This window comes from Struthio camelus, chromosome 9, assembly GCF_040807025.1.
Source record: "Struthio camelus isolate bStrCam1 chromosome 9, bStrCam1.hap1, whole genome shotgun sequence".
Lineage (NCBI taxonomy): Eukaryota > Metazoa > Chordata > Aves > Struthioniformes > Struthionidae > Struthio > Struthio camelus.
The window spans coordinates 33,481,655-33,505,336 of NC_090950.1; the positions used below are offsets into that span (position 1 = coordinate 33,481,655).

Sequence of the window (23,682 nt, forward strand, 5' to 3'; positions counted from 1 at the left end):
ATTGTATGATAATGAAAGGCCACTGCAGAATACTGTTTGAACAGGCATAAACAATCTTATCATTGCACTGATTTAAATCCAATTACAGTGGTTGCTTTGGATGTTAATTGATTACTTAACTGTTAAAATTAACACCACGCCTAACTTTATTAAATTGATCAGAATTTTTTAATAAAAGATAAGCACTCATATGACTTTACTAGCTCATGTTATCAATTTTTCAGAAAAGAGAGAGTATTGGGAAATTCCAAACATTGCCATTAGGGTTGCCAGTTTGCATGTGCATACGCATGTGCGCTAAGCATTTAACATGGGCCATTTCAATGACCTGGTCTACGGGACAGTCCCATAACCGGTTATATCAGTATCAGCCAAAAGGTGGAGACCGTGTAGGTATTGCAACACAAAAGATAGCAACCCCCTAAGCCAGCTCCTCCAACTACAGTTACTGGCAGCTTGGTTCTTTCATAACCACGCGTAACAGGATGTTGCAAGTTATTTCACAAAAGACTTCAGCAATATAGGCAATCAAGTTATAAATATCTTTAAAGCTAATTCTTAGCCTGTCTTATGTACTAGCTGAATGTAAAAACATATATTAGATTAAACTCAAAACAGGATTGAGTTTAATGACAAATAAACTAGCCCAGACTGCTGCAGAACATTTTAGGAAGTTAAGCTTTCCAAGAGATGGGTTAGTCTTCCCAAGAAGAATGTAAAGTATCTGTATCTATATGTATAAAGATATAGATATATATATTTAATAGATCATCTCTTGAAAGGTATAACAATTCATCAGATATTGTGTTTGATGTTGAAAAGTGTTACAATCTAATCATCCTTGCTTTACTTCTTCTAATTGCTTGTTTCCTTAAATTATATTTTAACATCCCATAACTCAGGCTCAGTTTCTGAAAGGTACAAAGAAGCCAAATGTTAGGTAAGTCAAAGGAAAAACATACAGAGTTTTAGAAGGCTCTAATATCATGCAGGCCACTTTCTATGGAAATGACAGGATTTCCGAGAGTGCAGAGCAAAGGGCCATCAGACAACTTTGTCCTAGTCAACGGCAACTGCCTCACGCGCTGTCTCCTTCCCTTAGGGACAGAAGCAAGGTTCCCGTAGAATTCCCAGGAAAAGGGGACAGCAGCTCTAGTGGAGCCTTCCTTAAACAAGTTGGAACTGTTCTCTCTGTGTCTTAAACTTATAATAACTTGTATATTCAACTGCAATGGTTATTGCTTTTAACTAGACACAGCTGCTTCAGGTGTTTAACTGAATTCACATTTAGACATCAAAATAGAAGTAAACAGACTTCACAAAAAAAATAAAAAGCAGAAGATCAAACCTTTCTGAAAATTAAGCCTTTATTTAAAGAATCTAAATAATCTGAATAAGGATTTATGTGCCTACATTTTGAACGTTCAAATTCAAAAGTCCATCTTAAATGCAAGACATGTCACGGGCTTCAGTCTTCGGACTTTTAAAGTAACCAGTGCTACGCACTAATTCCTTCAAAATGGATTTTTTTTGTGAAAATAGTATAGTATATTTAAGGCATTTTGCATTAGATACTTCAAAAAACTAAATTCTTATTGAAAAGAGCAGTAACTAAGTTCCATTTAATTTCTAAAACTAGGAGAGCTATTAAATATACTTTTGACATAGATATCTTTTTAGAGGGTTCTTCAAGAGTATCTAACTCCACGGGTTTTAAGGGCATGTATCTTTCCATGTATTTTTGGCCCATGTATAAGGACATGTATTTTTGCCATCTTCAGTGGCAAAAATAATTTTTCAAAACCTGTTGCTAGATGTTAACTCATGAACTCTGAAAGTAGAGTGCAGGTAATACTACAAATTCCTTATAAAATTTGAATGGCACATGACAACCCTTCACAGTGCTCTGGAGATATGCTTTGTAATATCAAATGAATGTAGCTGTGAACATTATTAGGAAGAACAGTAAAACTGTCCAGTCTGATCATTTACAGGTGAGTTATCTCTTCATTCCCCAAAGTGAAAGAAACCTCCCAGGTTCTCCTGTCACAAGTCTTGTACTAATAGTAACAAACGCTGTAGCACAGAGCAGAAATATCTTCCCAGCTTTCAAATATCGAGCAGGACTGTCAGTGTCAAATCTACCCTGTCCCTGCTTATTTCCTTATCATAGGTATCTTCAGTGAGGACGGTGGGAGAGAAGCAAGTACAGCATCCAGTGACCTACAAATGAGAGAATTTGAAAGGGCTTTCTCCATAAATTAGATGACAATGCTGTCTCTCTTCTTTGACCAAGAAATGTTATCTTTTAGCAGATGCTGAATTTTGGTTTAAAGACAGCAGTGGTGAATCCACTGCATTTCCAGGCAAGCTGTTCCAAAGGCAAACAGCCTTCCTTTCAACACTTGCACCATATTCCTGTCTGAATATATGAAAATTTCAGGGTTTTGGGGGACACACCCTTCTTTTTTCAGTCCTTCAATTACTATGTTAGAGCAATATAGAACACCTGAAAAATATTTCTCATCAAAGGATTCTACAGATTCATCTTCACAATCAACCCAAGGCACCTTCTGTGCTGAACTACAAGGGGAGCAATTGGCAAAACTGGTATGACATGCACTGATTCCCAAATGCCCAATCTAGAAAGACAATCGTGCTGTTTTGCCACAAAATAACTCAACTGTCATCTCTCTTTAATTCAACTTTCTATTTGTATTAGGAACTCTTAAAATAGATTTCTCTTTGAAATCACACATTGCCAAACAACTAAAACCATGCATCTATTAAGCTTCAGATTTCTAGTGATAAAAAATGTAAGATACGAGATTTCTTTTGTTTAAAAGTATAGTAAAATTATCTTAGCTTCTTGCGAGGAAATAGGAGCAGTAAATGACCTAGCTGAGGCAAGGTCATTTGTTTCTGCTTTGAAAACGGGACTCTTCTTGGCCAGGAGATTTGGACGTTGCTTTCTGTAGTGTTTCACATCTCAGATGCTTCTAATTCTTCTGTTGTATTCATAAAGCACGTTAATAAGGTACTTCAGTTAGAAAGTAATAGCACGTCTCTTCCATGAGACATTTGCAGCTTTACACTGCAAGTATGTAGCACTGAGTGTTTTGTTTTCCTGCTTCTAAAGCAAAAATTTAGTACTTTATTTTCATATTATGCAAGCAATAGGAATCAAATGGAATTGAATATGGGCCAGTTTTTCTGTGGTGGTTGTTGCAAATGGTTTTGACTATTGTAAAAGTTGTAAAAGGTTGTAAAAGGTTTTGACTATTCTCAGTGCTGTTTTCTGACCAATGATGTTTTATGTTACAAAAAACACTGGTCTACTGCCTGTGGTTAAAAGTCATCATTTGAAAACTAAAGATGAAATGCAATCATATTCTCATCTGAAAATTCAAGTTGTCACAGATCTGAGATTACTGCATGCTACAGGGGTAAGAGGAAAAGCCACCATTCTTGTGCCTGTTCTCTGTGCTTTTGGAAAGCATTTTCCACAGTCCATTTTCCACTTATTCCGTATCGCACAAGAAACAAGTCTTTGATGTTTGTGTGGGATTCTCACATGGCCACAAAGACAGGAAAACATATTTACGAACAAGGGAGCTCCAACTGTATTGTTGGCAGGTAGAGAACCTGAAACTCCTTTTAACACCTTGCTTATTGAAACTGGAAATAATTTAACAGAGACACCCCTCTGGATGAAACTTCCTGACAGCTGAATATGAATGCGAGGACTTTGCTAGAGTAGCTATAAAGGGCTCAGATAAAGGTCTTACTGCTTGTGAGGAGACAGAGAAAGCTTTGGGGACTTCAGTGCTGCAGCTAGGAGAATATTTAGCCAGAAAGAAAGAGGTATTGTATAGTATTTTATACAGTGCACACATTTTAGCTTATACCATGTGCATAGCGTACTGTCCAAAAATAGGGACTTTTGTGCTTAAAGACCACAGAAACAGGCCAGTCTACTCTTAGAGATGATGTCTGGCCTAGCTAGGACATAGACTTGAGATGGTGTAGCAAAAACGTGTACATAAGAACGTTCTCAGCTTCCCCCCTATAGTAAGATTGAAACAAATGGCATCTTCTGAATGCCACAGGCCTGGTTTTATCAGTGATACAAGCATACAAGCCTCCTCATGCTCACCAATTGCAAGATCTCATCACGAGCCCCTTACTTACCCTTCAGCACTCACTGCAGTGGCCTTTAGAAAATGGCTTGGAACCAGCATTCGATTTTATTCAAACCAACTGGTTTGAATATTTATAGTTCATAGTTATTTATATAGTTATACTAGTCTATAGTATAGTTTATAGTTATGCATCTACAGAACACTTTGGGATTTAGAGCTTGAAAGCATCCTGTACGAACATGGCTGGCAAGTGAGGACCATGCATACTCCTACCCTACTTCAGCAGGGCTGAGAACCTAGGTTGTAAAACCCATAACCAGAAGCCGAGTGGAGCCTTATTAGTAGTTACTTTTTAATAAGGATTACTATTGTCTATTATCCTTGAATGAGAAAAAACCCCTTTTGATACTATATCCAGGAACTACATTTTCTTTCTTGTCTCTTTTTCATATCTCACCACTTAAAATCTCACACTTACTGGGTAGATGCCAGACATAATGAAAACATACCTGCTGCTTTCTAAGCCTCTGCAATTTCTCTATCCACTCCCTTTTGCACATGGGATAACTACATCCGTTTAGACTTAAGATTTTATACTTTAATAGGCCTTATAAATGCTTTCAAACTTGAAAAGAAAATGAGAAAGATTTTGATTACGATGGAGAATAGAAGTCGTTAAACAAGTTAATGCTGAAAAATGAGACACGAGACCTAAACAAACTGGGAAGTGGCAAAAAGCCCATTTGATTATGAGCAAACGTACAAGACCACGCACAGCCACAGTTGTACAAATCCAACAAGAGATTTCTACTGCAAACAATGGTCTTCTGAAACAGAAGTCTCTGCAAATGGACAGTAGCTTGTAGAGCCTGTCTAAAAGTGGGATGTTAAGGGGACATCCAAAGAATACAGGCACTCATTGCTCCAACAGAAAAGCATAAAAGAGGTGGCTACAATGGACTTCTGAGCATCGTATCCACTACATTTTAAGTTGAACATCACAAAAGGCAAAATCCCAAACTCATACATTTCTTAGCATACAGCCTGGGTGTTGGTAGCCTACACCAGACAACCCTCTCAGCAACATCTGTCAAGCAAAATCAGAAACCTCTCTCATGGTTCCTTATACCCTTTTAATATATTTTTATGACGGAAAAATCAAAGTCTCAAATCATTTCTAGCAGTCCAAAGAGATTTCTGCGACACCCAAAAAACTCCCTTCATCCTTGAACTCATTTTTGAACTTTGGTTAAACTGCCACAACCACTACTGCATACTAAGTACAGGCTGGTTTCAAAACAGTTCAGTGTACTCAGGAACTGCAGCATTTATTTATGCATGGTGTGCAGGCTCACAAATTATTTACTTAGGTTTGAAACGGCTGCATAACATGACTGAAATGAAGCAAAAACCAAGGATGTAGTATGTAAAAATAGCATAGAATGACATAAGGACTACGATGTCAGTAAATATGTCCTGTATAACTATAGACATGGTATAATACCAGTTCCTTTCCAGACTACAGCATATGACTCTGTGCTGCTTAGCTAGACACCATCTTTTGTATGAGGCAAGATTACAGTTAGTTTTCACATTGGTATTAAAATATTGTTTAATTTCTACGTGCTTTAGCATTAACACCCCTAGCATGAGCCTAAAAATAAACAAAGCTAATTATGTCATTAGATTTCTATGAAACTGCAAAGATGAACAGTACTTCAAAAGTGATCTAGTTTTTCTTTCTGACATCCAACACAGTGTCTCCGAGGAAGTTCAATATACGGGGTCAGAGAAAAAGAGGAAAGCATTTAAGGAGCAGTACTTCAGCTATAAAGGATTTTAAAGCAAAATAAACTTAACTTTGCACTTATCCAGCCATATCCATATTAACATATTACAATTTTAGTTCATTTCTATGTCCTTTTTTCAAGATTATATAATTAAATATTTTCTAACAGATTTTTTAAGAGTCACAGTTAGTAACACGCTTGATTTCAGATACTGCTACACTTGACTCAGGATATTCCCCGTAGACCTACTAATAAGGTCCCTTCTCTTTAATTTTTTCTTCCCTGCGTTCTTATTTTTTACGCAAACCCAGTACCTAAAAGAATTTTAAACTTACCAAATGCCCTACAGTTTTGTATACACTACTCATGAGCATCAGTTTCCAGCGGTCCTCTAAATTCTCTGGGATGGGTGCATAAATGTAGTAAGCAATAAGAGCAGAGGCAATGAAGAGACATAGTGATTTAGTTCCCATGTTCCACAAGAATATCTCCTCCAAGTCTGATCAGTCTAAGTGTGACTCCTAACAGTTACAAGCCAGCACATGCTGACAGGGCAAAGTTAATCTGCTGTTATGTTTGGATCACGCCCAGGAGGTGAGTTCTCCTCTCACCCCACCGAGGTTGTTCTGACACACAGGGGGAAAACATGTTTCATTAGCAAGTCAATCAGCCCCTCAGAGCAGACTGAGTCAACGTTTTAACTCAAGATTAAACATCAAGGCTCATACACAGCAATCACGCTCACTTTGGCGTTTGGCAACAACAGCTAGCAAGGAAAGCTTTGGAGAAAAAGGGACGGTTAAAAAAATAAGGAACAGAATGCAGCTTGGGAACTAAGGGCCCCTGCAAAGTGATAGTCAAAGGCAAACTTATTTATTGAATATTCAGGAGCTATTTGTTTCTTTATCATAATGTAGCATGAGCTTCAGTTTAGTTCAAACACCTACCACTTTAAAGAGATACCAAACGCCTTTAATGGATCAGACCAAATAATCATAATCTACTATCTTTTCTCACGCAATAATCGGTAATTTTTGCTCGGGAGAGAGTGAACCCTTTCTCTTGTAATAATACACCGAGCCAGTTGTGCAATAATATATTTGGTAGGAAAAAAAAAGAAACCTTTCCTAATCTTTACAGGGCTTCTAGTTAATACTTGAGAGATGAGATTTAATTGTCAACTATTCTCAGGATGAAAAAATTTCTATCCATCTCCCAGAGGTAACCACTTCTGCATAGAGAAGTGAATTCTGAGATAGGTAACAATTCCACTGAGGAAATGTGACAAGCACAATAAAAAATGGGTGAGAAAAATGGAAAAAGCACCAAGGGCCCTGCTTTAAAGATAAAATGGAAAGATAAAAAAACTCAAGTAAAACTTGGTTTACATTTTTGCTGAATTATTACGAAGTGCAAAGGAGCACCGCCACTTGTTTTCTTACACTGGACTTACTGCATTTTGATCAGCCCTTGAGGATGGAGCACCATTTGGAAGACTAGAAAGCATGAAGCATCACAAAAGACTGAAAACTGAACTGTATCTCATCAGTCTAAATACAGAGGAGGAGGAAACTTCAGTCAGTCTACCAAATGTTTTGCTTACTTAAATTCTGGGCACCATCAAAATATTCAGCTGCCTTAAAAATCTAGCTGTGCTATCACTCCACAGGCAGGAATCGGACACCTTGTACTCTTTTTAGTCCTTCTGCAACAGAACAGCATGGTCACAACTTAACATTGTTGACACTACTCCAGCAAAAAACAAGAAAACACCTTTGTGGTCACTCTTCCTGTGTATGGAAGATCGGCACTAGATGTGAACAGAAAATCTTTTCCCTTTGCATTGATCTCTTCTCCCAAACGCAATTCAAGAAGAAAGAAATGTTATTAGCTCCCTCACAGAGAGGCAGGACAAATCCCATTTTCTCTTTTTCTTAGCTCATATCACCCATTTCTCAGGAATGGGCTACTGAAGTTCAGAGGCAAAATGTAGCTAACAGCTATGTTTCAGGCCACAGCGGAAAAGAAGTCAGCTTGGTGAAAAAGAGGAACGGAGAGAAGAAGCTCTGTCCTCCCTAGGCAGCAACGTTAGCTTTCAGGTCAGATTTCTTTGCACAATCAACTCTTGTAGGTTTGGAACTGACAAACCGCATGGAGAAAAGGACATAGCAAGGTCTGAAATTGCTAGAAAACTATTCTTCATACTTTACCACAGTTAAGAAACATTTCATCATTTCCTTCCAAGTATGGGTGTGAACTTACAGCTCACAGGTACTATGCACCATGCTTACCCTCAGTTCTCCTTTGGTTCATGACTATTCATGCTGCATAGCTTTCAGATACCAAAAGTCTCCTCATACAGCACGTGGAGAGAGGCAGGCTTCTGCACAGGGTGCCCGAGAGCAGTCGTAGCAGCCCCTTGCAGGCACCCTTCCTCCTCCAGCAAACCAACACAGCAGTCTACCCTAATTATTGGTGCTGGATGAATGGAACAACAAATTGAATTCACCATTTATCCAAGGCCATCCTCAAGCATCAACTTCAACGTTTAACTGCACATAACATACCAATTTTATTAGAGCCCATGCTGTAGAAAAGACCAGCTAAGAGGGCAGAAGACTTCTCTCAAATGGTAGGAGGGAGGTGCCGAACGAAAGCAGGTGTGCTCTATCACTGCTGTCTGTTACCTTTGCAGGTGCATGGTGAGGAGAGCTGAAGAGATGAAAAAGGGCAAGTTAGGAAAGTGCTTGGGGAGATATTTTGAATACTAAAGGATCTCATTTTGAGTCTGACTGGATACAACTACAATATTGTTTTCAAATAGCGCAAGTCTTCAGGAAATTACATATGGCACACATAACTGTGAGCATAAAACACAACGGGTCCAACACAACGGTCTCTCTACCATATCTATACCAGAGAGTAACAAACTTATCTTAAAATACAGATCAATTCCAATTCCCTACAGCCATTACCCTTCATGTTACTTTAATGGCTAGCCTCCACATGGTTGCTTCTTTTCAGAGCCACCACCATCATAGTTTTCTGTTGCATGACACATTCTTCCATTAGTCACTATTCTCTAAAACAAACAATCCTAGTTTTTCTGGTCTTCCTGAACATAATGCACCAACAAAAGATCCATTCATTGTGCCCTTATTTGTATCTTCTGCATTTTAATAAATTCAGGGTTGTGGTCAGTGGCGCAGAGTCTAGTTGGAGGCCTGTGGCTAAGCGGTGTCCCCCAGGGGTCAGTGCTGGGTCCAGTCTTCTTCAATGTATTCATCAAGGACCTGGAGGAAGGGACAGAGTGCACCCTCAGCAAGTTTGCTGATGATACTAAACTGGGGGGAGTGGCTGACACACCAGAAGGCTGTGCTGCCATTCAGAGGGACCTGGACAGGCTGGAGAGCTGGGCGGAGAGGAACCTCATGGAGTTCAACAAAGGCAAGCGCAGGGCCCTGCACCTGGGGAGAAATAACCCCATGCAGCAGTACAGGCTGGGGGTTGACCTGCTGGAAAGCAGCTCTGCAGAAAAGGACCTGGGAGTCCTGGTGGACAAGTGAAGCATGAGCCAGCAGTGTGCCCTTGTGTCCAAGAAGGCCAACGGGATCCTGGGCTGCATTAAGCACAGTGTTGCCAGCAGGTGGAGGGAGGTGATCCTGCCCCTCTACTCAGCCCTGGGGAGGCCTCACCTGGAGCACTGTGCCCAATTCTGGGCTCCCCAACACAAGAGAGACATGGCACTCCTGGAGAGAGTCCAGTGGAGGGCTACAAAGAAGATGAGGGGACTGGAGTATCTCTCCTCTGAGGAAAGGCTGCGAGAGCTGGGCCTGGTCAGCCTGGAGAAGAGAAGACTGAGGGGGATCTGATCAATGTGTACAAGTCTCTGAAGGGAGGGCGTCGAGAGGATGGGGCCAGACTCTTCTCCGTGGTGCCCAGCGACAGGACGAGAGGCAACGGGCACAAATTGAAACACAGGAAGTTCTGTCTGAACGTGAGGAAAAACTTCTTCACTGTGAGGGTGACGGAGCACTGGCACAGGTTGCCCAGAGAGGTTGCGGAGTCTCCTTTGCTGGAGATATTCAAAAGCTATCTGGACACAATCCTGGGCAACGTGCTCTGGAGGACCCTGCTGGAGCAGGGGGGTTGGACTAGATGATCTCCAGAGGTCCCTTCCAACCTCATCCACTCTGTGATTCTGTAATTTATGGTATTTCAGACAACAAGGAAAGAAAAAAAGGATAAAACAAACATAACTGGATTAAAGGCCAAGGCTAAAACTGTAATTGAAATAGAAGTACTGCAACTGTAGCCCTGCCTGGAGCTAGCATTCCCCACAGCAGAAGCCATTTGCTCCATGACAAACTCATGATCTCAATTAGGATTGCCAATCACTGCATGTTGCACAGACATGTAAAGATTTGAATGAACTTGCTCAGATACCAGCCCACTACCTCAACAAGTAAGTACTGCTGTATCAAACTGAATTTTCAAGTTGTGAGGCAGAAGAAAAGAATAGATAGGCTTCTAAGTCATATCTATGCATAAAGGTAATACCTTCACCTCTCTCCATTCCTGGTGTACTTTGGAGCCTGCTGTAAAAAATAATCCACGTCAACAAAGGTCAGTTCCAAAGGACACCTGTTTTAGGTAATCGACACCAGGAAACAAACCTTTTTAAAGCAAAAACATGTCAGCAAGACTGTCCAGCAAAAAAGTATTTTCTAGCCTAAATTGGGAATAATCAAGTAAAACCTGGTTGTGACCCAACCCGTAGTGATTATACAGTCCACAATACAAGGAGACTTCAATAAATGATCTATCAAAGACTGCAGTACAATCCCCTTACCTACATTTAACGCCTGCCAATAGGATCTATTTCTAGAGAAAGAAGATGAGCAAGATGGGTGAAGTTACTAGCATCCAACCTATTGTAAGCTCTTTTTTCCTTGTATGCTACCTGTGGATTCAGTAGCTGTATCAAGGTACTTGAGCTCAGGGTCAGGGTACAGCCTGAAAGCAGGAGTATGAAAGTAGCTTATGTCGAAAGTAGCTTATGTCAACAGTGTGGAAAGATAAACACAGTCTCACTGGAAGTTTTTCCTCAATGAAATTAAAGGGAGCTGTAGGTTTATTATGTTTCTGTATCATTACATTTATTCCATTTTTATGATTTTAATTCTCTGTTTCTTTTAGAATAATAAACATCCTTGCAGTCTTAAAACATTGGCCGCTTTCTTCTCATGATTATACTACAATTCTAACAGGTCACCAGTACATATGAATGTGGACACTTGCCATCTGGCTTACTCCATTGCTTCCTTGGGTTCTTCCTTCAGCTTGTTTGCAGGACTGTAAGTTTGCATGTAGTTTGCATGACCTACGAGCAGCTCTGCCAGATTCATTGTCTAAACTGCTGTGGTACCAAAGCCTGACGGGGACACGTTTAGCAGACTATGGATTGTGACTGCTGGGTCCAACAGGAGAGTCGCCTGTGACTGTCAGGGCCCTGTCCACCCTTAACACTCTGGGCAGCCTCACTGGGACAAAAATAAACCCATCTGCTGTGAAACAGCTCTTCGAAGTGCTAAACTACTATTCTTATTAAGTCAGGCTAAAGATACCTCAGGTCACTCTAAAGCACTTTGTTTCATGCACAAATAACACGCTGTATGAATCTGTTTCCCAGGGGAAAAAAGTTATTTACTCATAGAGTCTATCTGGATTTAATTTTCCTTGGCAAAAGATTCACAGCAAGTGCTGAATTTTTGTCTAACCTTTACCCTACCGCACGTTATCTATAAAACTATAAATGGGACTACGCCCTTTTGATGTTTTCACAAGGAAGGCCTCACTCAGCTACACCTTCTTGTTATTAAACATTACAAACAGCCGTAAAGGAGTTCTTTCTTTTTCATTCTTTTCTGAAGAGCTTAGCCACACCAAAACCTGTTTATTCAGGGTGCAAAAGGAGAAAGATGGGTGAAGATAAAGAAGCACTGAATGGTAAAGAGCAGGAGCGGAGAGAGTCAAGGAAACAGAGGTGCCAACCATAGAATATGATAGTGGAGTTTGCAATAACATGATTTTTGTATTAGCTGAACCTTAACCTGCTGAACTTCTGCACTCTTAACACTTCACTGCAATGCACAAGTTTGTAAACAGAAGACAAAAATATTCACGAAAGAGAAAATAGGTGTTTCACCCCCTAGACAGAAGTCTCCCTGACTACACTACCAAATAAACAAAACACATTTATAATACAGTTAGGTTGTCAGAGTAAAAACTGATAGCACAGGAAAGTAGCTGCAGACCACTGCAGCACCAGTTGTACTGTGTTTTCTCAAGTGAAGCTGGAGGAGTACAGCATGCTCCAGGCAACCTAGTCACCTGTCTCTGAACTGGGAGAGACGGTGTGGTACTTCATGCGTGTGTCTTTCTCTCAGAAATGCATCTCCAGCTAACACAGAACTCACACCTCTTTCCTGCCTTTTTAGTCAGCCACCTAAAGACTCTGTGCCTGTTGCTTTTATCTCACACTAAGCATATATGCTGTCAGCTTGCTCAGATTCTGGCAGCTTCTCCCACAAAAAGTCTGGGAGCAGATGCTAAAACAAATACTTGCCTTCCTGGCAATAGACAAATCCTTGAAAGCACAGATCTTCTCAGGATGCCTGCCACCTCCTATTGCTCTGGAGACTGATGTCATGGTCTGCCCTGCAAAGATGTCAGCAGCTATCATCAATTTGCTCTTCACATTTTCTTTCCTCCTAACAGCTGACAATCTCCTTCCCAGAGGGCAGCTTGGTTTCACATCCACCCCACACATGGGTACACGGACATTCTGGATAACAGCGTCTTAGCTGGTAGCAGCCTATAAAAAAAACAAAACATATTAAGTTATAGGAATGCACAATTGGAGCACCCTGCTCTGGAGTGAAGCTCCATGACATTGGCAGACAGAGCAGAGGAGGAAGCAGCTCTCCATATCTCTAAAAAAAAACCAGCTCCTCTGACTTTGCAGTGGCACTAAACCATCAGAATCATATAGTTATGGTACAGTATCCTTAGGAGGAAAATTAAGATTGCTCAGATGCCCAGACTCTACTTACTGGCACATACATAACATGTCTGGCTTTTTCAAATTCAGAAAGAATGTTGTGTTTTTTATGAATGTTAGTGGAAAGCAAGTGAGATTAAACAAACAAAAAATTGCCCTAAATTACAGCTGTTTGCTCTTAATCTTAACTTGAGTTTAATGTTAGTTGCTATTTTCAGCAAGTAATAAAATTGTCATTAATTACTGCCAGTGTAGTAATGAAATGCCAAATAATTCCCTCACCCTGAAAACACATTGCTGCTGCTCCCTTACCCACTAGGAGAGAAGGGATCAGCCCTGCCACCAAACCTGTCTGACAGGAGGGCAGCGAGCAAAGAAAGAAGGAACAGTCCAGCGGAGCTGGCGGCAGCTCCTGCTTCTCACTGAGCCGCTGCACGAGCGGGCATCCCATCATTAACGGGCATGTCGCACCTGTAATGCCCAGGAGCCTAAAGCACAGCCATCAGGCTTACAGCTCCAGCAGTTGTTCTCAGCAGGTTTCCCAGTGTACGTCTCCCTAGCTCTCAGCCCTCCAGCCAGGAACTACAGGATCCACAGAGCCCCCCCTCAATGCAAGTGCTGTTCATCCTCTGGGAAAACTTTGATTTCTGCCCCCTGCCCATTCATCACTGGGCAGGTAATACAGAACACACTTTTTCAACTCCTCTTTTAACTATTCTTTCTTTGGTTACAGACTCCCCCCCAACATACACATTTAAAATATAATTCTTCCCTGCCATACTCATCTTGTATCTTCTTGCTGTTTCCATTAGAGGCAAAGTATGCATGTCTGTAAGTCAATCATCCCAGGTTCTACCAAAATAAACCTGCATATTTATATCACGAATCACGTCACATTACCAGAGCCGAGTATCTGGACAGCCAGCAAAAGTTATAGGTCATTTTGCTGTAAGCATCGAGTTCAACAGAAATCAGTAACAAGCTGATGAGTGCCCTTTAGAGGAAGGTGTGAAGGTGAATTTCATGTGAACTGCTGGCTCCCATCTGAAATCAGCTCTCAAACAGCAAGGAATAGGCAAATGAGCCAGCAGTTAACTGAAAGTTAGCAGAGTCGTTAGTTAACAACTCCCTCCACGTCTTACGGGAACAGACACGGTTGCTGAGGCTTGCAGCAGCCCTCTGGAGCCTGGTCCGTACGGGCAGGACTCCAGTGGCGTAGAGGATGGAGAGACAGGCATCAAGGTGGAACGTGGGGAAAATAACTGAAATGGAACTACGTGGCCAGACGCAGGCAACACGGTTGTCAGGGCACCGCACTCTCCTGTCCAGCCTGCAGAGGAGGAAAGCAGATGGCGGGGGCAACCCGAGCAGCTGAGCCATGCCTCCAAAGCCACGCAGCCCACACTGGCTCAAGGAGCAACCCTAGCATGCTGTGTGGCAGCAGTGCCCGATGTCCCCTCTTTCCAGACCCTCTCAGCTCCCATCCAACCCATTCTCCACAGAGCTCCTCTCCCTTCAGCTTCCCCCCAACCTCCTGGACCCTCTACCAGCCCTGTCTCCACCCACAGCCATCCTCAAACCCCAGAGATCATTGCTGCCCACCTCACTGCCCCTTCACGCTTCCCCCCCATGCCCATCAGACCTTGCCAGGTCTTGCTGCCCGACAAGGTCTGCCTGGCTGCACAGGAGAGTTGGGCACAGCCTGCACACCCACAAAGCCCGGCCTGAGTCCCACGGACACCCTGTGGGAGAGGGCAGTGTCTCCTCAGGCAGTTCGGACCCCTCAGAGCTCCACTCTGAGCTGCCACCTTGATTACCTACAGCAACTAGTCTACTAAAGTGCCTACAACTAAGCAGTGCAGACTTCTCCAGAAGTATCTACTACTGTCTGTTACCATAACCATCATGTTAAAACGAAAGAAAAAGCACATTCTAATTAGAACCAAAATAATTTTTCATTCTAACATAACATTTCAAGACATAAACTAAAAAGCCACTGGGAGGCAGTAAAGTACTATAAAAGTTTCCCTTTTCGCTAAAAGCACTCATGAGTACCTCCACCCAGTCTCTACAAAATATGTTTGAAAATTTCAGCTTAATGTTGACTATACAGTGGGATTCACCAAGAATTAAAGAGCTTTTGGATTCATTTTCATAAATTAGTACTATATTTCACTGAATCATATAATTGACTGTCACAGCTATTTAAATGATTTTTTTCCCCCCATTACTCTTATTCCACTTTTTAATGATGCTTGTAGGCCTGGATTTTGGCCTCCTCTCATAAAATAAAGTGGCATGCATGCCACCTTCACTTACTGATGTTCTCCCTAAAGTTGCAAAGTTCAAAATTTAAGAAACTCTAACGTAAATATCAACCTGTCCCTTTTGCCCACATCTCCAATTTCCAGCTTCTCAGCGTCCACATAGTTTACGTATTTAATTATTCCAGTCCTTACAATAGCAAGCACAGTTCTTGAACTCAGGGGCCAGGAGTGGATTACTGAAAATCTGGATTTGTCATCCCAGGGAAATACAGACTATTAGAGAAGAAATCCCTGTTGAACAATCAGCAAGAATTTTAAATGTTATCAGTACTACTTTATTTTAATGGAAAGTGGTCATTTGCAAAATAGGAATAACTGCCTGACAGACTTTAAATAAGGAAAGGAACCATTTGTTAAATATTTTCTGGAAATGAGTATTCAGTTTTTGTTTATTCAAAAATACACTTGTGTTTATGAATACATGTGTATATACGTGCGCACAGAAGCATGTACTTAAGGATGAATTCTGAAAATAGTAACCCTCTGGGACTGCAGAATCAATGGGCCTGCTGAGGTTGATGAATGGAGGAGACGTTATTTAAACAAGAGGCCTATTTCTTTTCCCAGCTGAGTTGCAGTGGAATTTCAGGCGATCCTGCCAGCTGCTAAATCCGAGCAGTTCTGGTTCTGAACAGTAATTTCAATAGCAGATAAAATAAACACATAATGAAGAACAACATTTAGTTACTTGCTCTGTTTATCTTTGGTAAAAACTTCACAAAGCGTGCATTTCAAAACAATGGTACTTGTTTTACAACAGCAGTACAATGGGAAGTCTGACATCTTGTCTAACAGGCCAGCAGCTTTTCAGAACACCTTCTCACCAAAGGTGCACGGCAGAGGCTGAATCAGCCATGACGAGCGGGCTCAAGAGAGACGCATGTAGAAATCCCAGCTGCTGTCTGAGTGTTACTCAAAACCAGACTCAGTTCTACAGAGAAGTCTGAAAATAAGAGTTATTCAAGCCCCGCCTTGAATAACTTCCCCAGGAGGGGAAGGAGAACGTGGGGAAGGATGTAATAGGTTATTCCCTCAGTTTTACAGCTTTGTAAGAGTAAACAGAGTTCTCATTTGCTCTGGAAGATAGGGGACAGATTCATTCCCGCTACTTCAGATACCCAATAAGACAACTGATCCAAGGCAGCCCTGCGTTGTACACGAGGTCAGAGGAAAGGATTGCATGTTCTTTCCTGATATTATAACCTACACATTCAAAGAGAGAGGGAAGTTCATGGTAGTTCTGACTCTTGCAAATTCAGAGGGTCAGAAGAACTGTCGAGCCTCACGAGGACAGTAACTTGAATCAGAGGGAGGCAGGCCGACGCGACTGCGCACAGACAGCCTGTCCTGTCACGGCACCTCCGGCACGTTGCCAGGAGCATCACAGCTCCTCTCCAAACCTGCTGGGCAAGGCAGCTGGCCGCCTCCTGGCTGGCAGACATGTTGCTCTCACTGTCCCCATTGGGAAATGGGGGGTTTCACATACCTGTCCCAGGGAGGGCAACATGCTCATCTGAATATGCAATTGCAAAAAAGTAAAGACAGAGTCCATTTTCAATCACTGAAGCTAAGATAATTCCATGTAAATAAAGGAAAGGAAGGGCATTTAGATGGGCTGGAGAGACCATTCATTGTGTCCTTAAGCAGCTAAAGCCACAATGAACAGGGCTATCAGAAAGTAAGCCTTTATATTAGATCTAATATTTATTAAAAACCATACATAGTATTAGCAGTAATTCACTGACAAGAAAATAAGCAACAATGTAAAACTGTACATAGTCTACTTGTACATATACAGCCCAGGCGAACTTTAGCCATCAGGGAATTACTGAGCAAAACCAGTTCCCATTTGTTTCTCCCACAGGATTTCTTCATTTTAGCAACTCCTAGAATTTGGCCAGCCTTTACAATAAGACTGTTCTGCAATAAGAAATGAATAGCCTTGAGTAAAACAACCGGAACATGCTCACAAGTACTAATGCAAATCTGCATGTATCTGACTCTACAAATTATATAAGGAGGAAGCATAACCTACCAGAGAACGTTATGGCTCCAAAGAAGTCATGCTTATAGCTTCGTAAACACGCAGCAGGTTTGCACAGAGTTCAGAAGAGCACCATGTTAGCAGAGCAGTACATCATCGCAGGTGCTCTGCTTTATGTCTCTCTGACAAGTATAATGGATATGGGACTAACTTCTGTGCTGACTTTCCTGTTAACACAGCGCTGTTTGAAGTCAGCACCACTGCTTAAGACCTACTCTGAAAATCTACACGCAAGCAGCTAAACACAAACCTTCTTTATATTAGTGTACTGAATTCCTAAAAGCTCTTCTTTGCGTAACAGTAATCAAATTAAAAATAAAATTAAAAAAAGAGTACAGTCCGATGGTATCTGAGTTTATCTATATGTATATATTACTGTTTACCATTACTTCTCAGACTACTCATCTGCACCTATATTTTAAGATAGTATCTTGAAGTCACTTCTCTAATATGGGAAATGAAATTGAAGTGTTCTACGTAAGCGATAAGTGAAACCTTGATCATTCTTAAGATGCCTTTTATAACATTATTTGAGATTTTATTTCTAGAACTAGAAACAGAACAAAGTATACAAGGAAATCCTAAGAAAATACAAAAGGCTTATTGTTATAAGGGAAAAGATTTTTTGGTTGAAATGCTACTACTCTAAAAAAAAGAATACTGAAACATCACATGAGAACCACTGAGCCACAATCTTGGATCAAAACTCCCTGCCGTAGCACTTTAAATGTAAATGCAACAGTAAATCACAAGGCTGAACTTACAAGCATCATCATGTTTGCTGCAAGATCACGTTACCAGGTTATTTATCACACGCTCTGGGCTATCACACAGTACTAACGTGGGCCCTGGGTGAAGTTCAGATACACATGCAGCATCCCAGAGATAGGATAACGGGAGCGCAACACAGCCTCTCCTGGGCCGCCTGCAGCCACTGCTAGAGCTTCAGTAGCCTTTTGCAATGCTGGACACACGCCCAGACTTTGCTCAGTGACTGGGGGAAATAACCAGTTCTAGTACTTCTAAGGCAGTCAGCATCCCCAAGTAATTTCGCATCAACCTTTCATTTTAGCTCAATAAAATCAATTTCAAAAGGAAGGGGGAAGAAACTGAGCTTAAGCCTTATTTTATATCCAGAAATTAGAATTTGCTTTGTTTAAAGAATTCTTACAAACTTAGACATAACCCTTGGTATAGGCAAAGTTTTGCCATTTTAAAAGCAGATTCTGAAAAGAAAACAGAAATCTTGCATCTCCTCTTCTCAGACCTGGGTAGGTAGCAAAAATTCTAAGCACTGCCAGGAAGCTTCTCTTCATCCTCAGAGGAAGATGCACAATGGGCTTATTAAATGAAATACTACCTCGGGTCTTAGGTCATGAGGAAGCGTAACATGACAAATCAAAATGAAGACTGCACTACCGTATAGCACAGGGTTTAAAATAAGTGAAAACTGTTTTACTCAGCTGCTGATATATTTGCGCCCTTCAGCACACTGTATCGATCCTTTATCATTTAATTAGAATGTTATTTCAGAATCTCTTCATGCAAGAATATGGAAAGGATATAATATTTGCCACAAGATCTGTGAATAAAATTTTCAAATAATATAAGTACACCTTATAAATATACCCTTGACTCGACAGTTTTAAATCAAGATCTATGGATTTAACTGACATTATGGGGAAAAAAACCTAAAAATTTCTTCTCCCTTCTGTGCAAGCAGCAAAAAGATTTTAAAAAGCCGAATAAAGAAGATATGATATGAACATAGGCAAGATTTCAAAGACTCAAAAAAATCACATTCAAAGCCACCAATTAATAACGGGGCTAACGCTGGAACATTTAGACCACCTTGCAAAGTTATATTTCATAAGCATCACTGGAAAGAAGTACCACAAGAAAACTCCTCGCTCAGACTTGTATTTCTACCTGCTGGAAAGAGACTGATCATATCAGTCCTATGTTAGAAAAAACAGACTTGAAAAACCATCACGCACAAGCATGATAACAATATTCATAAAATCAAGCAATACCTTATTTATGCAAAGAGGAAGAGAGATAAACTTAAGGCTGTAGAAAAGGGACCAAGCCAATATACACAGTTTTCCTTTCACGAATATCATACTTAGATAAGTGAAAAGTTATTAAATGCTATTCATTTTCAGGATAAGAAACTAAATTTCAAGCTGAAATTCAGGGCAGATCTCTAAAAGACTTGACAAAATTTGCAAGTATTAGTAATTCTCAATTAAACTTTCAGTGAAATCACAGCAGGCGTCACCAGTTCTCCATTAAATGCTTACATTTATTTGCAACACAACCAGTAATGCTTGTACAAGCTCTTTTTCCACAGCATTTTTTCAGCGCTCAAACGATTTAAGAACGAAGCAACATCCCCCCCATCTGCTGCTTGCCAGAACATGGGACCAACCTTCAAAGGAGCACTAGAAGGATCAGACCAACTAATATGCTCCCCGAAAACGGTCCAATTTTTAAAGAATATGAGCAGCCCTCTGCTTTGTTACAGTCCAGCAGAACTATTCAGCAGTTCTTAAGATCAGACCCCAAAAGCCAAGCAGACATGAAAGTGGTCAATTTTCCTTGTGCGCTAAGGTGGTAAAATGAATAAAAAGAGAGCAAAGCTAGCTTTTCCATACAAGAGATCTCAAGGATTGACGAAAAACTTCACAGAAATAGTCTCAGAATATGAATGGTATCAAAGGTTAAAGACGTATCTGGAGACTACGTACAAATAAAACTTATTTCTTAAATAATCTCAGTGATCAGCAACCAGCTTTTCTTGTGTTAGCTCATCATAGGCTAGTGTGGTCCAGCAAGCTCCTTGTAACATTTCCATCTCAGAGAACACCTGCAGTTATCACCCTTTGCGGCATCCCTTATGTGCTCTGGGATGCACTGGCAACCTGGGGCTCTACGTGCACAGCAAGGCCTGCCCCAAAGCACCCGGCTTCGGAAGCACCCAGCACATTTCCACTCCCCCTCTGCCCTCAAAGGTGCTGGCACTGGTGCAGAGCCACGCAGGATGAGGCTGCCACTGAGCCCGCTGGCCTGAGCATCAGTGCTGGGACAGCAAAATCACGCGTTCAGGTACCCGCAGTCACCTGGGACAGCTTAGGAAGCAACGCTAACACGACTGACTCCTCCGTGCCGCAGAGAAGGGCCGGGGATTATGTTTAAAATCACTGTGGCATTTTATGGAAAAAAGCTACGGGCCTTCTCCTTAAGGCTTTTTGGGAGGCCACACAAGCAGTGAGGCACAGTAAAGGTGGTTATATGCCAGATGCTGGAGGGGAAAGGAAAAAAAAAATGTTTCCTGGAAGACTATGTTAAGTGTGTTATTTTGGGGCTTTATCCAACTTTCGTAGAAGTCAATAGGAGATTCCCCGGGGTGAACCACACACCTGTAACACAGTTCACACACAGCAAGAGGGTTTTTTTCCCCCTTGGTAAGCAATAAAAATTGCCAATTTTGAAGTCTTGTGGGATTGAATCTAAATACAGAATAGTTCTGTGATGCATCAAATACATTAATTTAAAAATCTTTGTCTGCAGTTTTGCTAACTATAATAAAATGAATTTTTTCAAGAAAAGCAGTACTTTTTAAATTGAAAATATATTACAAGAGATTTAGATTCTGCAACACAAAACGGAAAATCAACTTCTGGGAGAGTCTTACTTCAAACCACAGAGGCAAATATAAAATTATCACAGTCTGTATGTAAGTGGAAACTCTGAATTCCTGAGAAACTTCATCCCTTCGGTAATCCTGCCATGAGCATAAACTGTTACAATTTTTCCACAGACTGAATTCCTTCTAACTAAAGCCAGAATTTATGTTTCCAGCCAGAATAAACCTAAGCAGGTTTATTCTACAGGTGATCACTCACCTTAACTTACAGGTCAAAACAGAGAGCACTGCAGAGTGCTTCATTGGCAGTCACTTTCAGAAACAAATCGGCTGTTAATCACAATAGTCTCAGTGCACGACATGGCTCTGACTTCCCTTCTGCTTTGGCTTCCTTGCATCACAGGAGGAGGCAAAAGTCATCTGTCTCATTTTGCTCTTCCTCTGAAGACAGGTCAGCCACACAGTCACAGAAGAATCCCAAGCTTTTGCAAGTTCACAGGTGGAGATTACAGATTTCCATAATGGGCTCTCAGAGACAAGATGTAGGAAAGACATGGAAAATTAGGAAAGCAGTAAAAAAGCAGAACTGACAGAGATGTGAACCGTTTTAAAAGAGAACATACTAAATGAGAACAACAGACGTCCAGACCACATCTTAAGACTTAGCAGATTTGAAAAGTATTATACAGTGGGCTGCTTTTTCTCCTGACATAAATATTACTCTGTTCTTTGAAAGTCCACAGAATTTAAACTCAATTTTAAGGGAGGTGTCTGAAGAAAGCTTGTAATATACCTGATGCAATTTCACTGAGAGGTAAACTCTTTCTGCACCAAGAGCTAATTAAAGCTTAATGCTAGATGCAAACATTTAAGTAGTTTACTGAAGTGAGCCCACAGGTCCACATCCACAACATTTTAAGTCTACCTGATGTTTAATGTTGCTAAACACAGTCTTCTCTTTGGACAGTACTTGTTCTTCTTGGTTATTTGTTTTGTTTCCCCCTGTGGTACGGGAAATCTGTATTACAGTATACACCTATTTACAGTAGTAAAGTTGCTTAGTGAAAGTCTCACCACCGTCAATAAGTTAAAATGATATCTTATTTAAATGAAGTTTTAAGACTAAAATGACTTACATTGCATTCTTCATCCCAGTAGAAGGAACACAAGCGAGTATCATCCACAATATAGATAAGACTACCACACACAAAAATTAGCAATACATTTATTTTAATGTCCTATCAAGATTTTTGCCTTTTCCAACCTTTTGTAACCCACAGTTTGAAGACCAATATGTATCCATCCTTGCTGTTCCTCAAGTCACTGATATTCCAAACTTCGTCTCCTCTTAAGGTGACGAGAACTGCCGCAGACATTTGCGCAGCCTAAAGGCACCTCTACATTGAAGTGTTGGCAGGGGTTTTCATCATAATTAAGTGACTTAGAAAAATTGCAGCAGGAGCACAGTCTCCATATCACACTGCTGTCACTGCCCAAACAACTTTCTTCAGGGAACCACAGCAGTGCTACTTGCACTGAGTTTATTTTGGAATCGCTGCTTGGGGTCCTGGGCAGACCTCCCACTGCAGCATAGCATCTCCGTGTGCTGGGGAGGGCGGCGAGGGAAGTCTGTGACAGGGGTACAACTAAGACAGTGCATGGTTTCTCCCCCTACCCCATCTACCCTGCTATAGGTGCCTCTACATCTTCATGTGGAAACAGAAACATGTAGGGTGTCACAGTGCTGTCAGACAGTAAGGAAGAGACGCTGCTGGGAATCACAATCAGTTTTAGCAGTCTGCCACATACCTGACTCCTGTCTTGCAAGTATTTGTGGATAGGTACTAAAAGCCAAAGCAGCGAAAAGACGCACACAACATTTACTGACGAAATATCTCACCCCGATTGGTATTGTACCTGCTGCGCAAGGAGTTCCTTTATTTCCAGCGATGTCTGCCTCAAAGTTCAGCAGATCAAATTGGTTAAGAAGAACCTGACTTTCAAGGCCAGCCTCCTATAATTCCTTTTCTTTAGTGAAGTCCAAAATGAGCCATAGTTTCTCCTACAAAAACTATTTTACCTCTGTTAAGTCACAGGCTAGATTAACAAGGCAGCTGTAAATCAAGTGAGCTCTACTGTTACAACAACATTGTCATCAATTTTACAGCTCTTCTGTAACTCTTTCCCTTTGGGTAACTGCAAGATTGACCTGGGTGCCAGGAGCATAGCTTCTCCTTAATATTTCTTCAGTGATGCTTTTTCAAGCACCAATTACTTGTTCAGTAGCTCCACTGCACCTGAGAGAAGCCAACTGCTGTTGTCAACAGGTACTGAGGACACTGAGGTTGAGGACACCTGAGCTCTCACAGGATACCCTGAAAGACTGGATCCCAAATACTTTGATCATATAGGTGTACACAAAAGCCACTTCATTCACTAAGTTTCATGGAGATCAACAGGCAGAACCGAAAGAAGACTCTGCTTCCGGAGATAAGTCATTTAGCAAGTTTCCATTGACTTACTGGATGTTAAAAAACATGATTTCTGTCTCTTTCAAATTTGTTTCAGAGTTGTTTAAAAGGAGGATTAAAATGATAGATGAACATTTAGTATTCTATACATTCAAATGGTTGTCTCTTCATCCAACCATATATTATAAAGAATAGT

The 23,682-nt window shown here is 41.0% G+C and overlaps 1 protein-coding gene across 14 annotated transcripts in view; it reads right to left on the reverse strand.

The window, feature by feature from the left end:
* The window catches only part of LOC104145046 (arylacetamide deacetylase), an 84,353-nt gene that overhangs the window by 27,137 nt on the left and 33,534 nt on the right, over positions 1 to 23,682 (reverse strand). For 10 of the 14 annotated variants that reach the window (XR_011142879.1, XR_011142878.1, XR_011142877.1 and 7 more), the window contains one exon: positions 12,561 to 12,809. The exons of 1 other annotated variant lie outside the window; for it this stretch is intronic. Coding sequence is in view for 6 of the 13 variants with exons in the window: in XM_068954608.1 (XP_068810709.1) it covers positions 12,561 to 12,764 (204 nt within the window). In the remaining 7 variants the exon portion in view is untranslated. Of the gene's footprint in view, positions 1 to 6,267; positions 6,564 to 12,560; positions 12,810 to 23,682 lie in introns of those variants that run through there. 3 more of the 14 variants (XR_694229.2, XM_068954610.1, XM_009676358.2) reach the window with 2 other exon arrangements.